The sequence below is a fragment of the Panthera pardus genome, unplaced genomic scaffold (assembly GCF_024362965.1).
Source record: "Panthera pardus isolate Hobbes unplaced genomic scaffold, ASM2436296v1 HiC_scaffold_17, whole genome shotgun sequence".
Taxonomy (NCBI): Eukaryota; Metazoa; Chordata; class Mammalia; order Carnivora; family Felidae; genus Panthera; species Panthera pardus.
In genome coordinates this window covers 100,718,465-100,743,673 of record NW_026526732.1, presented here as the reverse complement: position 1 = coordinate 100,743,673, position 25,209 = coordinate 100,718,465, and the positions used below count along the sequence as shown (strand labels likewise).

General features: G+C 41.7%; 1 protein-coding gene and 1 long non-coding RNA gene across 4 annotated transcripts in view; one reads left to right on the top strand and one right to left on the bottom strand.

Moving 5' to 3' along the window:
• The window catches only part of CILK1 (ciliogenesis associated kinase 1), a 37,464-nt gene extending 30,074 nt beyond the window's left edge, over positions 1-7,390 (bottom strand). For 2 of the 3 annotated variants that reach the window (XR_008422993.1, XM_019457414.2), the window contains exons 1-2: positions 7,171-7,390; positions 3,466-3,520 (exon numbers count right to left, since the gene is read on the bottom strand). Coding sequence is in view for 1 of the 3 variants with exons in the window: in XM_019457414.2 (XP_019312959.1) it covers positions 3,466-3,520; positions 7,171-7,271 (156 nt within the window). In the remaining 2 variants the exon portion in view is untranslated. The remainder of the gene's footprint in view (positions 1-3,465; positions 3,521-7,170) is intronic. The other variant, XM_019457420.2, reaches the window with a different exon arrangement.
• Positions 7,391-22,254: 14,864 nt separating this feature from the next.
• LOC109271758 (uncharacterized) lies at positions 22,255-24,327 on the top strand. The gene is made up of 2 exons (XR_002082098.2): positions 22,255-22,348; positions 22,495-24,327. It is a non-coding gene; the product is annotated as an uncharacterized LOC109271758 (long non-coding RNA).
• Positions 24,328-25,209: the final 882 nt, after the last annotated feature.

The following is a 25,209-nucleotide window of genomic DNA, read 5'->3' as shown; positions in this document are numbered from 1 at the left end:
TTCTAGAATCACCCAACGTGGCTGATTACCTGTTTCAGTTAAGTTGGCTTCCAGGTTCTCCAAAAGTAACAAGCACAAACATTGCTTGGCTTGTAAGTATTCACCCTGTGGCCTTCTTTTCTACCTATTTGCTTAAAACGCATCACTGCAATGGCTGAGATACCCAGTGGATAAGCAGAATGAATGGGGCAAATTAATTCAGGGGAAAATGAAGTAGGTTTTTAAGCTTTTCGAGAAGGGGATTCTAGGCAAGGAGTAGGGTACCTTCCATGCTTGGCCTGATATATGTTTTGAGCACAAATTGCTGGCTAAGAAGTCTAAGAAGGGCTAGCAGTTCTTGTTTGTTTGTTTGTTTGTTTCTTCTTCTTCTTTTAATGTTTATTTTGAGAGAGAAAGAGAGCTTGAGAGGTCGAGTGGAGGAGGGGCAGAGAGAGAGGGAGAATGAGAGAATCCTGAGCAGGCTCCATGCTGTCAGCATAGAGCCCAATGCAGGGTTCAAGCCCACGAACTGTGAGTTCATGACCTGAGCCGAAACCAAGAGTCAGACACTTAACCGACTGAGCCACCCCCGTGCCCCTTGCAGTTTTTTTCTGAGCAAGGATCACAGGCAAGTTAAAGTCTACATTAGTTTAATATAAAAGGGATTAATTGTGTGGGGGGAATTTCATATGACTCATTTTACAGATAGAAGGCATCTTATTTTGGCCCAGGAAGAGTTTACAAGGAGAGGAAAAGACAGGACAATTAGAGCAGAGAAGCAGAAATAGCAAATTAAACCCAGGTCAGCAGTCCTAATAGAGATTATTTATCCCCGTTTGGGTGACGGTTCTTAACTATTAACAAAACTGCAATGTATTGCTCCCCAAAGGTACCCTGGGGCAGAAGACACAGTCCTTGCCCAGATGAGGCAAACAGCCTAATAGGGAAGAGAGGACACGAATACAAAATCCATAAAACAGAATAAGGGAGATCTTCTTAGGGTCAAGAGAATGACAGAGACAAGGAACATCAGAAACACTTCAAGAAGGAGTAATCAGCAAACTCTGAGCGGTCAGTGAGTATGTCATCTGAAATGTGACTTGAAGGAAGAGTAGCATCCAGATAAAGAAGTCAGTGGAAGGGAAAGAGTGAGTCCTGAAAGAAGCCCTTCTTAGGTATGGGCGGGGGAGTGGAGGGGCAGTCGGCTATGCCTGAGGGATGAGAACTACCCCAGTTAGGTTCTGAAGGAGGCTCACCCAGAAGACTTCAACTGGGGAAGTGGGCAGGGAAGGCACTGTTTGGATGCCAGGTATACACCCACTGAAGCTAACAAATGTGGGTTTGAAACAAAGCTCTGTAGCTTAGAGTTGTATTTACCTCAAGCCAAGTTACTGAGTCTCTGGGCCTGAGCTATTCTCAGCAGCAAACTCAAGATACTAAAATTTTCCTCATGGGGTAGTTGTGACGATAAAATAAGACAGTGCATGTAAAGCACCTAAGGTGCTTCCTGGCTCATAATAGCTTCTCAGTAAACGGTACGTAGTGTGTGAACAGCTGAATGTAACGGAGATCTTTCTGGGAGCAGCACACAGGAGGGGTGAGATATGGAGGGAGTGAGGTCACACAGGCCACCTGCAATGAGCTGCAGTTTGTGCGTGAAGGAGTAAATGATAATTAACAGAAGAGGGGGAAAACAGGACAACTGGGGAAGCAGACATTCTAGAAAATTTAGGCACTGATATCCACTAAGCAGCTGGATATATGGGGCTGAAACAGGTGTCAGCAAGCTTTCCTTAAAGGGACTGAGAATAAATATTTTAGGCTTTCGAGGCTATGTAGTCCCTGCTGCAACTACTCAACCTTGCCATCAAAGCGTGAAATCAGCCATAGGCACTACAGAAACAAGTGGGCATGGCTGTGTTCCAATAAAATTGTATTTACAGGAACAGGACGTGGCCACTCATCAACCCTTGGTCTAATGCGTACACAGGATAAGAGATTTGGTGAGACCACTGAAGCAAGGCAAAGATATGAAATTACTCAGGAGGAGGTTCAGAGCAAAGAAGAAAATTGCTAAGGATGGAATGTAAGAAATCATCACTATTTAAAGGGTGAACCACGGAGCACTTGGTGAGGCAAGAAAGAGGTGGGACAGCTGGACAAAAGCAGAGTTACACAGTCCTGGGAGAGGACAGCATCCAACACCACAGGCATAAAAATGTCTGAAAAAATGAACTGGATTTGGCAACAGGTGACTTTTAGGACAGCAGCTTCAGTAGAGTTGCAGGGGCAGATGCCTGATTCAATTACATGGAAAGTCCATGGCAGGTGGGGAAATGATGGCAAAGGGAAAAGTCTGGAAGACTAAGCAAGGAAAGGGAAAGGGTGGAAGCTCCCGGAGAGAGAAGGCTGAGGCTGATTAGGGAGAATGGCAGGCACATATATTTATTTATAGGCTGAAGAGAAGGAGCCAGTGGAAAGGAAGAGCTTAAAGAAATGGGAAGGTCCAGGGATGCTTGGGTGGCTCCGTCGGTTAGGCAGCAGGCTCTTGATTTCAGCTCATGTCATGATCTCATGGTCGTGGGATTGAGTCCGATGTCAGGATCCGTGCTGAGTTTGGAGCCTGCTTGAGATTCTCTCTCTCTCTCTCTCTCTCTCTCTCTCTCTCTCTTTCTCTCTCTCTTTCTCTTTCTTTCTCAAAACAGACAAACTTAAAAAAAATAAAAGAAATGGGATGATTCACAATAGCCAGAAGGTGGGGAGCAACCCAAGTGTCCACCAACGGATGAATGGATAAACAAAATGTGGTCTATACCTACAGTGGAACATGATTCTGCCTTAAAAAGGAAGGAAATTCTGACACACACTAAGATATGAACCTTGAAGAAGCTTGAAGACTTTATGCTAAGTGAAATAAGCCAGTCACAAAAAGACAAATGCTGTAATGATTCCACTTACATGAGGTACCCAGAGTGGTCAAAGTCATAGAGACAGAGAGTAGAATGGCAGTTGCCAAGGGTTGGGGGATTGGTCACGAGAAGTTACTGTTTTGTAGGTAAAGAGTTTCAGGTTTACAAGATGAAGGGAGTTTTAGAGGTGCATGGAGGTGAAGGCTGCATAGCAGTATGAACGTATGTGATACCAGCAAATGTACACTTACAAACTGGTAATAGGGTACATTTTACATATGTGTGTTTCATCACAATTTGAAAGAAAAAGGACATTAGTGGGAAACTAGTGAGATCAAAATAAATCCGTGGTTTCTCTAATACCAAAGTTTAAAAAAGTATATTCACCAATATAATGGCATGGCAACCTTCTCCCTTGAGCTATTAGCTGTATAATGTTGTCATTTGCCCCCTTTTGTTGGCATCAATGAAACAATTCAAACAGCATGACTAACTCCAATCAATCACAAATCTAAGCATGTATAAAGCTATTTTAATCAACCATACATAAATTATCCCCTGGTGTATTAATAAATACCTTAACCTCCCGAAGGTTCATGCATTCCTCCCAGGAATAAAACTTTCTTTTCATTCTAAAAGAGAACAAAGAAACAAATAGCATGCTTATTCCCAGTAACAGGCTAAACTTTCTTGTTCAAAAATGTTTCCATTCTAAATCCAGTGAATAGTGCTTAGAGTTGGTTTCAATTTCTACCAAATATTACACTATCCAAAACAGCATTCTATTTGACAGTTTGGCAGTGCGATTGATGCTACATCACAAAGCTTCCCCAAAGGGATGGTACAGTGCAGTCCAAGGAGGCTTCACCTGCTGTCTTGTTCTATCACTAATTGGCTAACCTTGCCCTGGAGGCAAATCCCTCAGGCTTATTTGATCTATAATAGAGCTCTCCAATAGAACTTTCTGTACTGATGGGAATGCTCTGTACTATCCAGTATGGTAGCCACTGGACTAGACACATATGGGTACTGTGTAGTGGAATATGGCTAGCACAATATAGGAACTTCATTTTTAATAACATTTAAATTTAAATGCCATTTGGTTACTTGCCACCCTGTTGGACAACACAGTTCTAGACCCTCTGGTATAGGGGTTGGCAAATGATGGCCCATGAGCCAACTGCACCCCACCATCTGTTTTCATGCAGCCTGTGAGCTAAGAATGATTTATCATATTTTTATTAAAAAAATTTTTTTTTATTAAAATTTATTTATTTTTTGAGAGTCAGAGAGAGACAGAGCACGAGCAGGGGAGGTGCAGAGAGAGGGAGACACAGAATCGGAAGCAGGCTCCAGGCTCTGAGCTGTCAGCAAAGAGCCCGTTGTGGGGCTCGAACCCACGAACCGTGAGATCATGACCCGAGCCGAAGTCAGTCGCCCAACCAACTGAGCCACCCAGGTGCCCCAATTTATCATATTTTTAAATGGGTGGGGAAAAAAAAATCAAAAGAAAAATAAGATCTCATGATAGGTAATAATTTTATGAAATTCAAATTTCAGCTTCCATAAAGAGTTTTATTGGAATACAACCACACTCATTCATTTATACATAGCCTATGGCTGCTTTTACACGATAGCAGAACTGAGTTGTGATAGAGACCATATGGCCTACAAAGCCTGAAATATTTACTGCATAGCCGTGTACAGAAAAAGTTTGCCAACCCCGGCCTACAGCCTGAGGGGAGAGAGAGAGAACTCTATGGGCCAACCAGAAATCCAAGTTTCAAGGTTATATCTTTCATTGCACTGCAATCACATGGTCTCCTTTGGCTCTTCCAGCAGCCCCAGGAAATAGATGGGGCAAGTGAGGAAACGAAGAAACAGAAAAGTCATGTCATTTTTCTCAAGGTCTCACTGTTGGCCAATAAGAAACCAACTTCCATCTCTCCACCTCATTCTCATACTCTGTCCCCAGCATCATACCGTCTGCTAGCATAGTAACCAGTTCCTTTGTTCATGCCCCAAATATTATTTAGCCCCCAACCACGTGGCAGGGGCTTTGTCTGCACTGGAGATATAATGAAAGGGGCATCCCTCATGGAACTGACATTGCAGTGGGAAGGCAGGCATTTAATCACTTTCTGTGCTGAGTGCTAGGAAGGAAAGGCACAGGACATGGTGAGAGTGGACCCCAAAGTGACCTAATTTAGCCTGGTGTGTCAGGAAGCACTTGTGGAATGAGGTGATGTTTCAATTAAGACCTGAAAGATCAATTGGCCTATGAAGGTGGGAGGTAGGGAATATCATGTGAAGACTGGGGCAGAAAGATATTTGGTGAGTTCAAGAAGCTGAAAGGCCAGAGTGGCTAGAACAAAATCGACAGTGGGGTAGTGACAGGAGAGAAAGCTGAAGAAATCAGGCAGTGGCCAAGTGATATGGCAAGTTTTAGGTCCCATTAAAAACCGGGAGCTTGATCCTAAAATTGCTAGGAAGATACTGCAAACTGCTGTAGTTTGGGTTCCTCTGAAAGCAGAGCCTGAGGCAAGGACTTGGGTGCAGGTAGTTTATTTGGGACGAGATTCCAGAAAGCCAGGGCAAGGAACAGAGAAACTGGGAATGGAGGGATGGGAAACCCACTTAAGGGTGCGTTACTGAGCTGATAACAAGGTGGGCAACTGGGGCTCAGTCCTGCTGGGGACCTTCTAAAGACCTGTGTGGAAGGTGCCCTGGTTGAGAGTCTCTCAAGTGCACTTGGGGAGGGGGTGCTGGTAGTAGGCACAGAACTGTACACATAGCATGCTGAATTCAGGTAGGACAAGGCAACTTTACGGGGCGGAGGGGACACAGCGTTTGGCACAAATGGTTTTAGACAATTAGATTCATGTGTTTAAAGTAATTCTTTCAGACTGGAATAGAGAAGGGGTAGAATGGAAGCCAGGATCCCTATAGGGGAAATTCCTCTAGTGGCAGAGGTGGTAAATGATAATGGGTTGAATGGGAGGTTAGCAGGGAGAATACAGAGAAGTAGGTGGATCAGATAAATATATGGTAGTTGGAATCTATGGGTCTAGACGGCCAATGCTGGGCCTATGGAGGGAAGTCAGGAGGATATGCAGGTTTTGAGGGGATGGCAGTGTCATTTATCAAGATAGGAAACACTGACAGAGAAACAGGTTTGGGGCGAGAGAGGGAAAACGTCGGATATAAGCTCAGTTTGGGATATAACGAGTCTGACGTATCTGCAGGTATCCAAAATGGAGATGTTGAGAAAGTGACTGGATATAGAGATGGGTGTAGCAGGAAGGCCTTAAAATTGTCCCCGAAGCCTCCCACCTCCTGGTATTGCATAACACCTCTCCTTTAATGACTTGCTTCTAACCAATGGAATCAGCAATCTGTGAGAGGATGTCACTTCTGTGATTAGTTTACAAAAGCAAAAAGATGTAACTTCCATCTTGGTAGAAGCCTCTCTCATTGCCTTTGTGGCCCCCATGTCTTGAAGCAAGGTATCATGGTGTAAGCGGCTCTCTGGGGAGGCCCACATGGTAAAGGACAGAGAACAGCCTCTAGCCAATAGCCAGCAGGGAACTGAGGCCCTTGGTGCAACCACCCAGTAGGTATTGAATGCTGCCCGTAATCACGTGAGTGAGTAAGCCTAGAAGTGGATCCATTCCCAGCCCAGCCTTCAGATAAGACCCCAGCACTGGCCAACACCTTGATTGCAGCTTCATGAGAGACTCTAAAGAACTCACCTAAACCATGCCAAGACTCCTGACTCACAGAAACTGTGAGATAATAAATGTGTATAGTTTTAAACCATGAATCCTTGGGGTAAATTGTTATGCAGCAACAGATAACTAAGACAGTGAGACTGGACTCAGATTGCAAAAGGCAAGTGGGGTGGGGAGGTGAAGACAGTAGTCCCCAGACTGCTACCTGTGTAAATGATCCAAATTAAGTCCTTCTCAGGGTTTCAGTTTCCTTTCCAATAAAATCTTTCTTACCCTGCTCATTACTATGTCACAATATAAGACACTCTGGAAAAGTACTCACATCATATGCAAATCTAAAGTAGGAATGTGTTTAAGACCTTTGACATGAGCATTCCAGGGCCAACAGTCATCGAGCCCACAGAAATCAGTGTCTAAGACTTTCCTCCATGCCTCCCATCCACGTACCTTTAGAAAATTTGCAATGATGAGAAATGCAGAAGGTGGAGTTAAAACGATGTTGACAATGTATAGTTGAGGATGAATTGATGCGAGTGAAGAATAAAACTTACTTTTTAATAGCAATCAGCTCCCCAGACTCAATGCTTCGTCCCAGTAGGACGGAACCATAGGTTCCATCCCCAAGTTGCTTGATCGTTGTGTATCTATTCATGGTGTGCCCGCTCAGGCCGGACACTCATCTCAGGGCCGAGGCGGTGCAGTCCTGCAGAGGCAGCAGGCCTCCCCGGAGTGTAACCAGATTTTTCGATGGCAGCACCAGCACAAGGTATTCAACAGAACGTGACTATCTCCCAAATACATATTTTCAAAGATCAGTCTTCTGCCTGGAGAGAAAAATGAGAGACAAGGGTAATTGCTAAGGTACATTTTAAGTTTGGGTATTTTTATCATCTAAATCAGGAGTCAGCAAACTATAACCCCCCAGGCCGCCACCTGTTGTTGTAAATAAAGTTTTATCGGAACACAGTTATGGCCACCTACTTGCATACTGTCGACAGCTGCATTCACACAAGAACAGAGGTGAGTGGTTGTGACAAAGACCATATGGCCTACAAAACCTAAAGTATTTATCATCTGGCCCTTTACAGAAAAAGTTTGCCAACCTCTGGCCTAAATAATGCTCTTTTCCAATTTTTACAAAATGAGAGATACCATTCTTGGAAAGTGAATTCGTCACTGACTCAGAAATGAATCCGTTCCAATTCAATGCTTTTCTGCTGACCAGCCACTGTGGGCAAACACTGCATGAAAACTATGGTCGACAAAAATTGCCGAGCTACAAGAATCTGTATATTTAGTCCAGATTTAGTACTAAATATACTGTGTTCTGTGTAATTCTGCTACGATTTCCAATGTAACAAAGCCAAGAAATGCTAAAATTAAAGCTCTCCTGATACGGAACTTACATGTGCTCCACGAACTATTTGTGGCTAGGCATCAACAGTATTATTTTTACTACTAGACGTACAGAAGCTAAACAAAGAACAACTAATTTCTTAAGGTCTATATGTAGGGTATGCCCTTTTAAAGTCATTGAGTTGTGGGGCACCTGGGTGGCTCAGTCAGTTAAGCATTTGATTCTTGATCTCAGCTCAGGTCATGATCTCAGTCTGTGAGATAGAGCCCTGCACAGGGCTCTGTGCTGACAGCATGGAGCCTGCTTGGGATTCTCTCCCTCCCTCTCTCTCTGTCCCTCCCTTGCTCATGCTGGCTCACTCTCTCTCTCAAAATAAATAAACTTAAAAAAAAAGTCATTCAGTTGTGTTTTCTTTAATAAATCACTGATTTTTCAATTTATAAAATTGAGTCATTCAGTCTGCCTGGTAATAGAGAATATGTAGTAATAACTTAAGTGATTGCAATGCTTTTATGTAAACATTAATAAAATATAAAAGCCAAAATAAAAATAAGTTGTTTTTTTAATATAAGCTCTACACCCAACATGGGGCTTGAACTTATGACCCTGAGATCAAGAGTCACATGCTCTACCAACTGAGCCAGCCAGGCACCTTGAAAATAAAGGTATTAAAAAACAAACAAACAAACAAAAAAACCTATAGCTGTCAAACTAATTAGTGAGAAGCCAAAAGATCAGAGAATACTGATTAGAAGTATGTGACATTCTGCACCTAAATCCAGTCTATGCAGCTTCTCCTTCCAGAAGAATTCCAGTGAATAAATGCTGATGGAAAGAGGAAAATAAAAAATTCACTATTAGGTAAATACCACAGTAAGATTTGTTACAGACAACATTCACTGATGGATGCAACTATTAATGAATGAAAGGTTGAGGAGAAACTGGATATTTGCATAGTTTCAAAGTATCTCTTAAGACACTAACTCCAAAAGGAAAGACGATTAACTCCATAAGGAAAAATCCAGCAAAAACTTCCTTGTCCAAGTGATCAAATTCAATGTAACCATTAATAAAACTTATGACATCACGAACTCTGGATATGATGCTTTGAGAAGGGCATATCGCTTCCGTGGCATTCTTATCAAAAATGCAGAACTTCAATCTATTCATAGGAAAACTTCAGACAAACCCAAAATGAGGGACATTCTACAAACAAATGACTAATAGTCTTCAAAAGTGTCAAGATCATAAAAGGCAGGGATAGGCTGAAGAACTGTCACAGATTGGAGGCAATTAAAGAGACATGACACCTAAATGCAATATGGGATCCTGAACTGGATCCTGGAACAGAAAAAAGACATTAGTGGAAAAGTTGGTGAAATTTGAATAAGGTCTGTAGTTTAGTTAATAGCATAGTGCCAATGCTAATTTCCTAGTTTTGATCATTGTTTTATGGTTATGGAAGATATTAATATCAGGGGAAGATGAGTGAAGGATTTCTAGGAATTCTCTGCAGTATTTTTTGCAACTCTTCTGGAAATCTAAAATTAGTTCAGAATTAAAAATAAATCCAGGGGCACCTGGGTGGCTCAGCTGGTGGAGCATGTGACACATGATCTGAGGATTGTGAGTTTGAGCCCTATGTTGGGAGTAGAGATTACATTAAAAATTTTTTTTAATAAAATAAAATATTAAAAAATAAATCTGGTTACAACCTACTGAATGGGAGGAGATATTTGCAAATGATGTATCTGATAAGGGGTTAATGTTCAAAATATATAAAGAACTGATACAACTGAACCCCAAAGAAACAAATAATTCAATTAAAAATGTGCAGGGGCCTGAATAGACATTTTTCCAAAAAAGACCTACAGATGGCCAACAGACACATGAAAAGATACTCAGTATCACTCATCATCAGGGACCTGTAAGTCAAAAATACAAGATATCACCTCACACCTGTCAGGATGGCTAAAATAAAGAAACAACAAGTGTTAGTGAGGATGTGGAGAAAAAGGAACCCCTGTGCACTATTAGTGAGAATGCAAACTGGTGTAGCCACTGTGGCATGGAGGTTCCTCAAAAAATTAAAAATATAATTACCATGTGATCCAGTAACTGCACTATTGGGTATTTACCCAAAGAAAAAGAAAACACTAATTCAAAAACATATATGCACCTCTATGTTTATTGCAGCATTATTTAGAATAGTCAAGATATGGAAGCAACCCAAGTGTCCATTGATAGATTGATGGATAAAGAAGATGTGACACACACACACACACACACACACACACACACACACACACACACGAATAGTACTCAGCCATAAAAAAGAATGAACCTTGCCATTTGCAACAACATAGATGGACCGAGAGAGTATGTTAAGTGAAATAAGTCAGTCAGGGAAAGACAAATACCATATGATTTCACTCACATGTGGAGTTTAAGAAACAAAACAAAACAAAGGAGACAAACAAAAAAGACTGTTAAGTATAGAGAACAAACTGTGGTTGCCAGAGGGGAGGTAGATGAAGGGATGGGTTAAAAAAACAAAAAACCAAAAAAACCAGTCTATGTTCTTGTGAAGGTTGTGCAAGACCTCAGGAAGCTTTACATGTAAAGGTTATGTCTGACTTCACCACACTCTATCATATAACTGGAGAGCTTTCTGAGATTAAGCTTCCCTCATCGCAAACTCATTTCCCTCCCTCTAGAGCCATTTTAAGGCCCCTGGTTAAAGGGGCATTTTCCTTCATCTTGAAGCGCTACAGGATCAAACTCCCTGCAACCTCCTGCAGCAGCTCTTTATAGTGATGTATTCCATTGCTGATTGATAAATATTTATAAAGCACCTTCTGTATGATAGACCCTATGTTAAAGCCTGGGGATACAAAGAATATACAATATCGTTCCTTTTCTCAAAGATCCTAGTCTCATGGCAGGGGATGAGGCTGGTGGGTGGGCCCAGATATATACTCATGAATATGCACTAAGGTATTTCAAAAACACTTAGATTTGAGGTACAGGACGTGGGAGGGGTTAAAGAGAAAGCCTGCCCCTGGCTTCCAGCTAGGTCAATTCCATCTGGGCTGAGGAGGGCATAAGCAAAGTCTTGATAAAAGATGGAGCTTGAAAAAAAAACAAGAAAAGTAGGTGTTCTGTTAGGTAAGACATTCTAGCAGTCCAAGGAGCTGAAACAAAGGCATAGGGGCTTCAACCTGGGAGGGAGGGGGTGGGGAGCTTGGAACTGGAGAGACAGAACCCCAGAGTTTTATTTGTGGAGGGCCTCAGATGCCATTTTGAAAAACAGAGGCTTCGACTGGATTCTGTACTAGGGGAGAAGGAAGCACTACAAAGGACGTCATTGGATCAGTGGAAACGACTGGAATACAGATGACAGATTAGGTAAAAGTACTGCATCTGTATTACATTTCCTGAAGTTGATGCTTGTCCTGAGGTTCTATAAGAACAGTGTTAGTTTTAGAAAATACATCCTGAAGGATATATAAGTAAAGGACCACGATGTATGCAATTTCTTCTCCACTGGGTAGAACAAAAATATTATGTGTGTGAGAGGGAAGGGTGTGAGTATAGAGAGGGAACAAATGGGGTAAAATGTGAATAATAGGTAAACTGGGGTAAAGGTATATGGGTTTTCTTTGTACGATTCTTGCAAGTTTCTTCCTGTATGTTTTAAATTACTCTACATTAGGAGCTTAAAAGTGCTCTTCAAAATGGTAGAGGAAGGGAATCATTTTATTTCAGCTTAAAACATACAAATGTAGATTTATTCAATAAAACTTACTATTAGAGGGGCGCCTGGGTGGCTCAGTCGGTTAAGCATCCAACTTCGGCTCAGGGCATGATCTCACACTCCATGAGTTCAAGCCCCGCGCTGGGCTCTGTGCTGACAGCTTGGAGCCTGGAGCCTGCTTCAGATTCTATGTCTCCCTCTCTCTGACCCTCCCCCGTTCACGCTCTGTCTTTCTCTGTCTCAAAAATAAATAAACACTAAAAAAATTAAAAACAAAACCCCTATTAGAACACTATCATACACCATGGCTGTGTCTCAACATAACACAGAAAGAGTACTTGAACCACAACATAGGCAATTTTTGACTCTGCATTTGTTTTCCCCTTTTTCATATTTATCTCCATCTATTTTTGATGACATATATGATTTCTACATCATTCATAATTTCATTTCCAACAAATAAAAATTCCTAAACCATTGTTGTATGTCATCTTCCTAAAAATCACTGGTACCTTGATTTGTCACATATCAGCTAATAAATCACATGCTCTATTAAAAAAAAGAAAGAAAGAAAAAAGGAGGCTTTGAGTTAGAGGCAGTGGGGCGTTAGTTATTTTTTTTTTTAACTTGAGAATAACATGATCAGATTTGTATTTTATAATCCAATTAAATAGAATATTTTTCTTAATGTCCAACTAAAACTTGCCTGTTCTAATTTAAGCTAATTTCCTCATGCTTTGTTTTTTTGCAGATATAAAGAAACTCACAAAAATATGTGTGGACATGAAATTAGTAATCCAATGTGTGTCTCTCAGCCTTCTTGTGCTTTAATTATGCAACCTTTCCTCATAGGACCTTTTTCCACTCCTTTAATTATCTTTGGCATTCATCTCTGAATCCTCACACATTTCTCCATCCCCTTGATGAGTTGTGGTGACCAATCTTAATAATGATGTACATTCCAGTACCACGTGGGCTCTCCCCCACTTTTTTTTTTGCAATGGCGTCATACTACTGATGCATATCTATAAATTATTAATCATAGAAGCCCTTCTTTGGTAGTTAGTGTCCTATTACTTCCTCATCCAATTAAATTGTATGATTGGGATAGTGCTTTCCTAGATTATCGTTGAGAAAGCTGTTTGTGAAAGAATTAAGAACTTGAGTGAAGTTAAGATAGAGTCATTTATTTAACATGGCCACCCTAACAATTTCTCTTTGTTATAGTTTGTCATATTATCATAGAACAAAATTCAATTACTCTAGCAAAATTTGACTCTCACCATGCCATGATAGCTGCTTTTTAATCTTACATTATTTCAGGTAATTACATAAATGATTGTACAATGGGTCAAACTAGTGTCTCTTCAGGCACTGATGTCAGGTTGACAGTGTATAATTTTACTGAACCTTTACTAAGATGCTAAGCATTATGCAAAGCTTTAGGGGCACATTATGGATAAGATAAGGGTCTTTCCTTAAATAACAACAGACACGATCCAAAAAAATGTAGAAAGTACCATGAGAATATGGTACAGAGAGCAACCAACTCCTGGGTGGAGGGAGGGATCTGACAACCCTTTGGAGAAGAGGTAGTATGGAGATATTGAAGAATGAGCAAAGTTTTGTTATACAGAAAAGGGAGAAAAAGGAATTACAGATGGCGGAAGCTATGTGTGAAATGTCGGTGGTATGGGACCTTGGTGTGTTCACAGGAGGGCAAATGCCTAGTGGTTCCATCCCTGGCTGAACATTAGAATCACCTTTTAAAAAATTTTTTTAATTAATGTTTATTTTTGAGAGAGAGAATGCGAGCAGGGTAGGGGCAGAGAGAGAGGGAGACACAGAATCCGAAGCAGGCTCCAGGCTCTGAGCTGTCACCACAGAGCTTGACGCGGGGCTCAAACTCACGAACCACAAGATCATGACCTGAGCCGAAGTCAGACGCTCAATTGACTGAGCCACCCAGGCGCCCCTAGAATCACCTTTTAACAAATAACTGATGCCCAGGCCCCACCTCTAGGGAATGAGGTCGGGGGCAGGGGTGGGGGGGGGATGAGTTTCAGTAGTTAAGAAAGCTCTCCAGGTGATTCTAATGTGGAACTAGGCTGTGAAGTATAGGGTTAGGACATAAAGACCATGGAGGGCAGTAAAGGAAATGGCAGGAAATGCCTAGAAACTCAGGGTAGGACCCAGCAGAGAAGGGGTATATTTGTCATGCAAGAATTTGGTCTTTACTCTGTAGGGGGGAGCTCTCCAGGGCTTTCAAGCAGGGAAATGATTGGAGAAAGATCCCTCTGGAGAACAAACAGATGTTAGGATAGAGACACTAGAAGCATAGAGACTAGTTTGGAGGGTCTGCAGTAGTCCAGGTGATACCTGCTGAAGGCCTGAACGAAGGTCCCTGACTGGATGAATCTCAGATACAGGAGATACAGGTTTGGAGTAGGGAATGTGTGTTTGTGTTACTCAGACAAGGTGCAGAAATAATGGGTCTGTTTTCTAAGGTGTTGAATTTGATGTATGTACAAAACCTCTCACTGGAGATGCTCCATAGATAGCTACAAGCGGTTTTATTTTTTCCAAAGACAATGCATTATTGGAGCTCTTATTAGGAGCACAGCATTCAGACAAGGTTGATACATTGCACAACTCTGGATGACAAACTTTGAGAGATATTGAAGAACACAATCAAGGGCCTAAATAAACACACAAGAAGAGTAGTTGAAGAAAGAATACTTGAAGTGAAAGAGACTTAGGAAGCCATGATCATAGTTTCAAGTGTACAAAGGGGTATAAGAGAGAAGGATTAGTTACGCTATGTCTGGATCCATAGAACAGAACCATGGCCATTCTCTTGGCCTTCTAGTCTCTACTCTAGTGGATTATTTCCCATACTAAAAAAAATGCAGTGGTATTATTCAAATTAGCATCACACAAGAAGCATCAGTCAACCCAAAGTCTATTCTGAGCACACCCCAGCAGGAACTGGTTAAATACATTTGAGATCAGTATTTTCAGTTCACCATTTTTGTGGTGGCCCAAATATGATGACTCATGTCATAATCTGAAACCAAACAAAACCCCACTGCTGCTCTGGGAAAACAACAGGGCAATGGACAATGCAGTAGAAAAAAGAAGGGAGAGACAGCAGATGCCATTGCTGATCTACCCAATAGCAATGTTCCCCTTCTTGCTTAATTTACAAAACCCTGATTTTATTCAGGATCCAACATAATCAGGGATGGCAGCCACCTACCACAGCCCCAGGGCATGAACTCTGATCAGTCTAAGCCAAGCAAAGCAGTTCCACTTCTCACTAAAATTTGTTTAGGAATGGAACTATGGCTCCCACTTAGAAGATGGAAAGGAAAGTGAGCTGGTAAGGGAAACAGAAAGGCTTCTGAGAAGGAAAGATAAAAGACAATTGACAAAGAGGCTGGCCTATGTTTCTGCCTTTAACATGGTTGCATAAAACTGTAATGTTTAGGGCTGAGACAGCCTTCTAGTGACTATGAAAAATCAGCTCTAAAGATGAGAATCCAATCTGCTGAGAATGGATAAAAAGAAAGAAAGAGGAGGCTGAGTCCATGATGATATGATCTCTGAAAATATCAGCTTTAGATTTCTTGTTATATGACCTAATTAAAGGTCTTTGTTGCTGAAGCCAATGTTAGATATTCTATTGAGTACAGCCGAAAGCATTCTGGATACAGTAGACTAAGGCTACCCTGACTTAAGAGGCCAAATACAAAATTCTATCTATACAGAAGGTGGTAGATTAATCAATCAACAGTTTGAACTTCTGTGGCTAGGATGGTTTTGAAGACTAAAAGAGGAATAGCTGGAGACAAATTAGAAGAAGTAATTCTCTGCTAGCCTAAGGTTTATTTTCCATCGACCATGATCTGCTTCCATTCTGGAAGAACAAATGACTACAAATCTTGTGGTGAAACAAACATGACTGTCCAAACATGGCCCTGGGTGTCACTCAGAGTTGCCTGCACAACTAGCCAGCTGGGACTGAGGATTCTTCTCCCCAGGATTTATCCAAACCCAACTTCTCTTGGACCTTGAAGGTCCCTCCAAGTTAGGTAGATGGCGCTCCCAGATAAATATTCTCTATAGCTGGCAACTAAACCTAGATTCTGTAAATCCTCTAATAAGGGCCCAATGGACAACACCGTTCTGATGCCCACTTGGGACCCACTCTGGATGTTACCAATAGTGAAACTTACCGCATGGAACAACAGAGCTTAAGTGAAAGGCAACCAAGGAAATCCAAGAACTCTCAGTCTGAGTCTTAACAGGAAAGAAGTTTCAACATACTAATGACTGCTTGTATTGTACACTCCTCTTTGATGCTTGAGAGACAGCTACATCTACAGAGTCAGTTCTTGACAAAAATTAAGTGACAAAAAGAAGACAACCATCAAATGTGTAAAATGCATATGTGAAATAAAAAGTTTGGTACTTCAGTGTATTTTATTAACTGAGTGTTTTGGAATGCTCATTTAGAACAAAAGCCACTATGCACTACTCTATGTTTTTAAACTGTAGCTAACTCAAGTTGACTCAACTCAGTATGAAAACAAATCATGGTCGTACCATTCTGGTTCCCCTCAAGCCCATCATGTCTGCTCCTCTCCACAACATAGTGTCTGTAAGTCATTCCATTGAGATCTCAGTACATAAGGAGAAGACAGTTTCTACTTTTGAGTTCTTTACAACTGGTAAAAATTTTACAATTTTTTACAACTTGATAAAAACGCAAAGTACTGTCTTTTCCATGGTTGTGAGGTTTACCCACATTTATGTTGCACAACATAGAAATATATGAGATATATATTTTTATAGAAGTATACACATATTGGGGCCCCTGGGTGGCTCAGTTGGTTGAGTGTCCACCTCTTGGTTTCAGCTCAGGTCATGACCTCAGTGTTTGTGGGATCAAGCCCCACATTGGGGTCTGTGCTGGCAGCATGCAGCCTGCTCAGGATTCTCTCTCTGCCTCTCTCTCTCAAATAAATAAATGAAATAAAAAAATAAATAAACTTATTTATCAAAATAAATAAATAAACTTAAGAAATAAAGAAGTATACAAATATTTCAGATATACAGGAATATCTGAAATATGCTCAAAAAGTTAAAGTAGCAACAAAATACCACACATGTGAAAAATTATGCACAAGGGACTATGCTCAGTTCTGAGACATAAGATCCAAAGAGCTGTGGGAGGAGGATCTGGCCTGTAGGACCTTCCCATGTAACTAGGAGGTGGAACGTACACAATGACCAGGAGACATGGCGGTTGGGGTAGGTTCCCAGGAGGAGTGTGGAGACAACAAGAATGCTATAGGTGCACAAGAAGTCACTTTGCGAACCACAGGTAAGGAATCTTAAGGCTTTGGGCGACTGATCTCTAAATAATGGCTAATTTCTCTTGTTGAGGACATGCCATTTACCCATATGCTGACAAAAAAATAACCTTTAAAAATATATATAGGGGTGCCTGGGTGGCTCGGTCGGTTGGGCGTCCAACTTCGGCTCAGGTCATGATCTCCCGGTTTGTGAGTTCAAGCCCGGTGTCAGGCTCTGTGCTGACAGCTCAGAGCCTGGAGCCTCCGGGTTCTGTGTCTCCCTCTCTCTCTGCCCCTCCCCTGCTTATGCTCTCTCTCTCTCTCTCATAAATAAACTTAAAAAAGGTTTAAAAAAATATATATATATATAAAAATATATATATATATAAACTCTTCCTTATCAGCTGAATTAGTTTCCCATGGCTGTTGTAACAAACTACTATAATAGTACCCTGGTGGCTTAAAGCAACAGAAATTTATTCTCTTACAGTTCTGGATGTCAGAGTCTGAAACCAGTACTGGGCTTCTCAGTGGGCTGAGATGAAGGTGTAGGCACTTCCTTCAGAAGCTCTAGGGGAAATCCCTTCCTGGTTTCTTCCAGCTTCTGGTGGCTGCTGGCCTTCCTTGGCTGTGGATGCATCACTCCAGTCTGTGGTCATGTTGCCTTCTCATCTGGGTGGTGTCAAATGTCCCTCTGCTTCTTTAAGAACTTGTATTTGCATTTACGCCCACCCAGATCATTGAGGGTACCCCCCTCACCTCAAATTCCTTAATTTAATACACATCTGCAGTCTATTTTACCATATAAGGTAACATTCACAGACCTGGTATCTTTGGGGGATCTTATTTAGTCTACTACTCTCCAACAAAAGTCTCCAAGCCTTTCAAACAATCACCTGAATTATGGAGCAGTGCTTTTCATTCATTCAAAGTTGAATGTTTTAGGAATGGGATGAGAAATCTGTGCTTACTTACCCAACGAGTTCCTTTTTGAAATACAGAGAGGATTTCTCTTTAATTTTGCACAGTGGACAAGACTTGACAATGTTGACTGAAATCCCTGAATATATGACATTAGCATATGGTGATTTCTAAGTGTGGACCAGGGGTTGCCAACTAGCAGCCTGAGAACTGAATTCAGAGGTATGCTTTGAGGCTACATTTAAAAATGGGGGGGGGGGGGGCCTGGGCCGCTAGTTGGTTAAGCGTCCGATTCTTGATTTTGGCTCAGGTCAGGATCTTGTGGTTGGTGGGTTTGAGCTCTGAGTCAGGCTCAGTGCTGACAGTAGTCTCTTTTTCTCTCTCTCCCCCTATCCTGTACTTTCGCTTTCTCTGTCTCTCTCAAAGTAAAGAAACTTTGAAAATAAAAATAAAAATAGGAGCTCTACGGGCGCCTGGGGGCTCAATCGGTTAACTTCTGACCCTTGATTTTGGTTCAGATCTTGGATCCCAGGGTTGTGAGATTAAGCCCCACGTGGAGCTCCATGCTGGGGCTGGAGCCTGCTTGGGATTCACCTCCCCCCTTCTCTGCCCCTCCACACCTCATATACATGCACTCTCTCTCTCTCTCTCTCCAAATAAATAAACATTAAAAAATAATAATAAAAGTAGGAATTCTAATATAAAAATGAGATTTGGGGTTTCTCTGGAAAAACTGAAGAGCTAATAACACGGGATCCTTAGCCTTCTATGGTAATAAGTAGCTAGAGAAATGTCACCATCCTTTTAGACTTGACAAGGGTCCCCATGCTCATCACAGTCCCCATCTTGCCTGTTGTCCCTAAAATGGATACCACATAGATCGCCAATATTTTTAGTTGTCATATATTTTTGTAACTTCACACCACTCGGTTACTGGTAGAAAAATATTTCTCTGTTCCTGTACCTCTATTGAAAGAGACAAAGTAAAAACTAGCCTGAAACACATGCGGCACCCCGCCCCGAACTGCCACGTTTGAAGAAAAACTGGAGAAGAAAAAAATGTTTTTTTTTTTAAAAAGAGAAGAGCAATTCCTTTCCTGTTTAACAAGCACATACCCAGCTTTCCTGAGTCTTCTACATTTCTTCCTCTGCCTCTGACGGAATTTGAATTCACAGCTCCCAGTACTGACTGCCGTAGTAGTGGAAGGAATGCAGCCACGCATCTTTAACGTGGGAATCGGCTAACCTGATGATGAGCAGTGCTCCAAATACTGCTCGGACTCCAAGAATTAATTTGGATAAAGCACTTGTAACTAAGCCACACTTAGCCTCCTAATATATCAATGAAGCCAAAAGGGCAGTAACAATAATAATTTAAATACTTAGCATGTGTATAGTACTATTATGAGTGCTTTACATATATTAATGCATTCAAATCTCACAACTCTATCCACAGACACTATTATTATTATCCCTATTTTACAGATAAGGAAACTGAGGCACAAGCAACTTGTCCATAGTACTATTACCATCATTCTCTCTCCCCCCAATTTTCTAGATCAGGAAACTGAGACATAAGTGACTTGTCCAAGGTTATGTAACTGGTAAGTGATAGAACTAAGATAGGAACCCAGGCTGACTGTACCAAACTCAAAAGTAAGGTTGCAGAAGATCTAAAGATCATGAAACCTTTTGAGGATCTGAGAATGGGAGGAATTAGAAGTACTTTGTAGCTCAAAGTCCAAATACGGAAACCAGTGATGTCGCCATGCTCTAGGTGGCCTCATTCTGCAATCAAACATCAGCGAACCCAGCAGGGACCTCCCCAGCACCAACTGTCTACAATGGAGGCAAAGTGGATGCAGATAAAGAGGGACTGGATCCCACTTTCAACTCAAATGCATCGTCACATAGACTCTGGGCTCACAGGCTTGTTGAATGCTTTTAAATAGCAAATGATGTAATAATGTTTGAATGTCTTCACCTGTCCTGCAGAATAATCACCTTCTCCTTGGGGTTTTGTGTCTTGTTTTTGTTTTTTTTTAAGGAAAGGTTTTTATTATTATTATTATTGAATGTATGTGTAGCTGTACGTATGTAATCTTTACAGCAAACATGGGGCTTGAACTCATGACCCCCAAATCAAGAGTTAGATGCTCCACTAAGCCAGCCAGGCACTCCCTCCTTGGGTTTTTAAACCTGGTATCAGGAGTCATCCTTTGCTTTTATCTTGGGACCCACCTGGGATAAGAAACCTTGACCACTTAACCATGCTCACACCACTTAGTCAAAGTCACTGTTGTTGGGATCATTTAGTGCTCTATTTAAAAATCCTCTTTTTAATTCAAACAGAATAATTTTTCTGTGACTATGTCACATATTGTAGATTGCCCCAAACCATTATTCTGGCTAAAGCTGAGATGCCCTTGACACCCTCATTTTTTTGCAACACATCCAGTCTTCTAATGAACACTAAACAGAAGTCTTTTTCCCATAACACTATTTGATGCAGGCCCAGTATCTTCTGAGTCCGATTTCTTGGTTTTCTTTTACAGAATACATAATAAAGGAGAAGAGTACACAAAGAGAATGGTGTATGAAGTATACATCATCTGTAAGACAGCTGTTTAATCACTTAGATTAGTGCTCTCAGTTAGGATTTCCTCCACCTCGTCCAGATCACATGGGTAGGGTCACAGGCACCAACCCTGTGACTTGGAGTACCTCTTGATCCTTGGGTTTACCTTCTGTGAAATCGGGATGTTGAACTGACTCATGATGAAATGAGGTGGTTTTCCCTCTCTAATGATCAGTGATTCTGTGACTCTGTGTAAGGATTCAAGTTAGTTTTTGTCTTAGAAAAAAAAGGACTGGGGCGCCTGAGTGGCTCAGTTGGTTGAGTGTCTGACTTTGGCTTAGGTCCTAACCTCACCTCTCATGAGTTTAAGCCTCACATCGGGAGAGCCCTGTGTCAGGCTCTCTGCTGTCAGCATGGAGCCCGCTTTGGATCCTCTGTCTCCCTCGCTCTCTTTACCCCTCCCCCACTTGTGGTCTCTCTCTCTCTCTCTCTCTCTCTCTCTCTCTCTCCCTCAAAAATAAATAAACTTTAAAAAAATGACCAATGTTTCCATGTTTCCTGTCACCCATGTAAAAGCTAGCAAAGGGAAGGTAGTAGACCAGAGGGACCCTGCATGCTACATGACATCTCTTTCAGAAGACAGTGCTCTACTGACTCAGCCAGGCCCCCCAAATCAGAATCTACTCCTTTCCTTCCCTCTCAGTCCAGCTCAAACAGCACCTCAAGAGCCTCCTGTCCCAACCTGCAACAAGAGACACAGCTAATGGCTCTTTCCCCCAGCTACAACAGCATCCTGTCCCCACCTCATTGCTAGCCTCTCCCTGGGATCTGTGACATGCAAGCCTGCCCTCTGCATCAGCTGGGACACTCACCATGCTTCCTTCATCTCTGTGGCCTCACACCTCACATTCCACTTGCATACAGTAGGTACTCATTGTTTGGTCAAAAGTTTAATTTTAGTCTTTGCTATTTATTTCCTGTACCACCCTTGGTAAGTATCTCCAAACATAGTGCTATTTCTTCATGTGCAAATTAATGATAATCAAATTGACCTGACCACAAATGCTGTGAAATTCTGAAATGGAGAATAGTAAATACCATGGAAAGGCTAAGGCAGGGCTTTCCCACCACAATGCTGGAATCACTGCTTCTCAGAGAATCACAGAAAGGCCCCCTCAGTGTCATCAGATCAGGCCTTCGGCCTTTGGGAAAGGCTGTACTCCACTAACACAGACATGCAGCCTTATTTTGCTTTCAGAGTTCCAGCAAATCTCTGAAACAAATGTTATGGTTTCTCTGGTTAGGTGACATTGGGGAAAACCTTCCTGCAATCCGCCCCAATTCCCTCCCTCCCTCCAGCTTCAATCCTCAGCGGAGGCCAAGAACATCTGCTTGTGGCCAGCAGCTCATACCATGTACCCTGCTCATTCACAGCCTGGAAAACAATATAGGTGCAGGGACAATAGTAGTCCATTCTTTATTCTTAAACTTTGAGAGTCATTGAATTGATGTAATAATTACTATTTTTTTTCTTTTAAGAAAGAAGACAGAAAACGGTACACAAACTTGGCCTTGTCTGGCAGTTGTGGTTTACCAGCCATGTTAAATTCAGACCCCTCCGAGCAGCTTTTCTCCCTCAGCCTTAATCGTTTTACACCAAAACTTTCTATCCTCAGAGGAAAACAGAATTACGTGCAAAATCATTAAATGGCCCTTCTCATGGCACTTTGGAATTCCATTTTACCTCATCCTTCAGGTAATTACACATTGTATTGATATTCAAACGTGTCATAACTTCACAAGAGTTAATGTCAATTTACTTTAAAAGGGTACTAAAAATAGTACATTTGTGTTTATATTTTTCTTTCTGGGGCCTAATCTTTCTGCTCATATTCATTTTAGCAAAAATGTCTTCTAAGTACTTTGCCTCTTGGAATAGTGCTTTTTTCTGCATTGGGGACAGCAGCCAGAAGACCAAAAGAGCCTTTTTACGTGGAATCCGCCTTGCCTTTACCTCGACAAAGGAATGCATTAAAGATGCTTTTGGCTACTGCATCACCTGGAGTGAAGGGAGAAGAAAATCAGCTACCTGGTGTATCTCTGCTATTCCCCAGAAACTATTCCAGTCTCGCCCTCCGTCTCCTCCTTCAATCCCACTTCTGAGCAAAAAACTTCTCACGCACCAGGGTCCTTAACACCACGAGTAGGATCCATGACTTCCCATTGCTTCTCCTAGGGTACCAAAGGGCGCACCTGCCCTGAACCAAAAAAAGTCTCCAGTCACTTGTAGGTTACTTTCAAACTGGGACAAGTCGTTGTGTGTGGCTCATGCAGACCGTGAAGAACTGAAGGAAGAGTGAAATGTTGAAGAGCTGGAGGAAGAATCACTGTACCCTGACTCGTGTGACACTGTGGATGAGCTGGGGGATGGTCCCCAAAGCTTAATCAAGAAGGCCATCGAGGGTGGCGATAGTCAGGCCCCAGCTGCCTGCCTGATTGCCACCTCAGGATGGAAGGGTGGGCGAGGTAGGGTGAGGAGCAGATGGGGGCAGTGAACGAGAACAAGTCACATATGTCAGGTATTGTGCAGATATTACAGCACCTTTAACTCAGGAGCTGACCTCAGTCCACAGAAGATGCTACGCTGTCATACACAACAAACCAATCAGTAACACAGATGAAAGAGGTAAAGGCTTAATATAAAAATAAAATAGAGCAGGGGTCAGCAAACGTTTTCTGTGAAGGGCTGGTAAATATTTTAGGCGTTGAGGGCTGTCTCTGCCACAACCACTCAACTCTGCCCAGGTAGCACCAAAGCGGTCACAGACAATACGTAAATGAATGGGCTGTGTTCTAGTAAAGTCTATTTAAAAAAATAGGCAGCAGACAGACTATGACTACAAGGCACAGCTTCTCTATCCCTGAAACAGGAAATCTGCACATAAACATTTTAAGTACTCTCCCCAATAACGCCTCGAGTACCCTTGGATTACAGGGTGGCTCACACAAATTGTGTTCATCCTGAGAATATAAGCGCTTTTTTTTTTAATTAAAAAAATTTTTTTAAATATAATTTATTGTCAGATTGGTTTCCATACAACACCCAGTGCTCATCCCAACAAGTGCCCTCCTCAAGGCCCATCACCCACTTTCCCCTCTCCCCCACCCCCCATCAACCCTCAGTTTGTTCTCTGTATTTAAGAGTCTCTTATGGTTTGCTCCCTCCCTCTCTGTTTGTAACTTTATTTTTCCCCTTCCCCTCCCCCATGGTCTTCTGTTAAGTTTCTCAAGATCCACATATCCGAGAATATAAGCACTTTGTGGGCAGAAGTTTTATTATGTTCATAACTACATGCCCAGCACCTAAGACGTGTACCTGGCATGCAGCTGGCACAAACAGCTGCTCACAACAAACATTTGTTGAATGAATAAATTAATGAAATGAGCCCATGATGGGTCTGTAAAGGGTAATTGTGACTATTGGTGATTTTCCTGTACCACCAACCCCACGTCCACGGCTGTCCCATCCCCTTGTGCCCCTCCTTCTTTGAAAAATTGGACAATAACATGGGGGCCAGGGCATGAAAATTATGAATCCTCCTAAAAATTTTTACACAAATTTGAGAAAACATTTGCTTTTTAACAGCTAAGATAACACGTAGAAATATGTTATCTTTATTTTCTCAGTTTTGCCTATGTTAAATCAAAATTTAATAAATTGGCTTTCAGAGCAAAGGCAGTGTCCAAGAGGCCAAAATCATTAATTATTACTTATTATTATTATTACTCATGCAGTGAGTAACTTTCACAATATTGTCAAATAGTAGTGGGACGTTATACCATAATACTTTACCTTCTGGCTCTGGGCCATTATCTTTCATAGTAACCATGAGGGCAGTCACATGTTATCAGCACTTCCTCACAGGTCGTATTACACCTACAAGGTAAAATATGACTCACATTGATCTTTCCTCAGAAATATGGGGCTCTCACAAGTTCCTGGCCATCACTGCACATTTATCAAGTGGCTACTCACAGCCCCAGGTGTGGGGGAAAACATATCAAAGGAAATGTGAGGTACCGTCATGGTCCTTTCACTTAAAAAAATTGAGTTAAGGTGACAAACTTAAAATTCAGGAAAAATTTAAAGTAAGATAATATATAACCCAATACTAATTACTATAGATTGAATGCTAAGATCATAGACACAGCTTAAGGTTGAGGGAACTTTAGACTACAGAATTAGATTTTCTTTTTCCTATATGGGACCTTAATGATTATGCAATACTCTCACTTTACCAATGAGATCTTGAGACCTCATTACTACGAATAGAATCTTGGTTATCTTCAGAGTAGCATACTTTTATAACTTTTTTTTTTCACCTTCATTTTAGAGAGAGAGAGAGTGAGCAGGGGACAGGGGCAAAGGGAAAGAGAGAGAATCTACAGCAGGCTCCATGCTCACTGCAGAGCCCGATGTGGGGCTTGATCCCACAACCATGGGATCATGACATAAGCCAAAATCGAGTCGGATGCTCAACTGACTGACTCATCCAGGTGCTCCAGACTAGCATACTTTTTAATGTGTGCATATAAGAAGTGTTTTAAGAATTTATT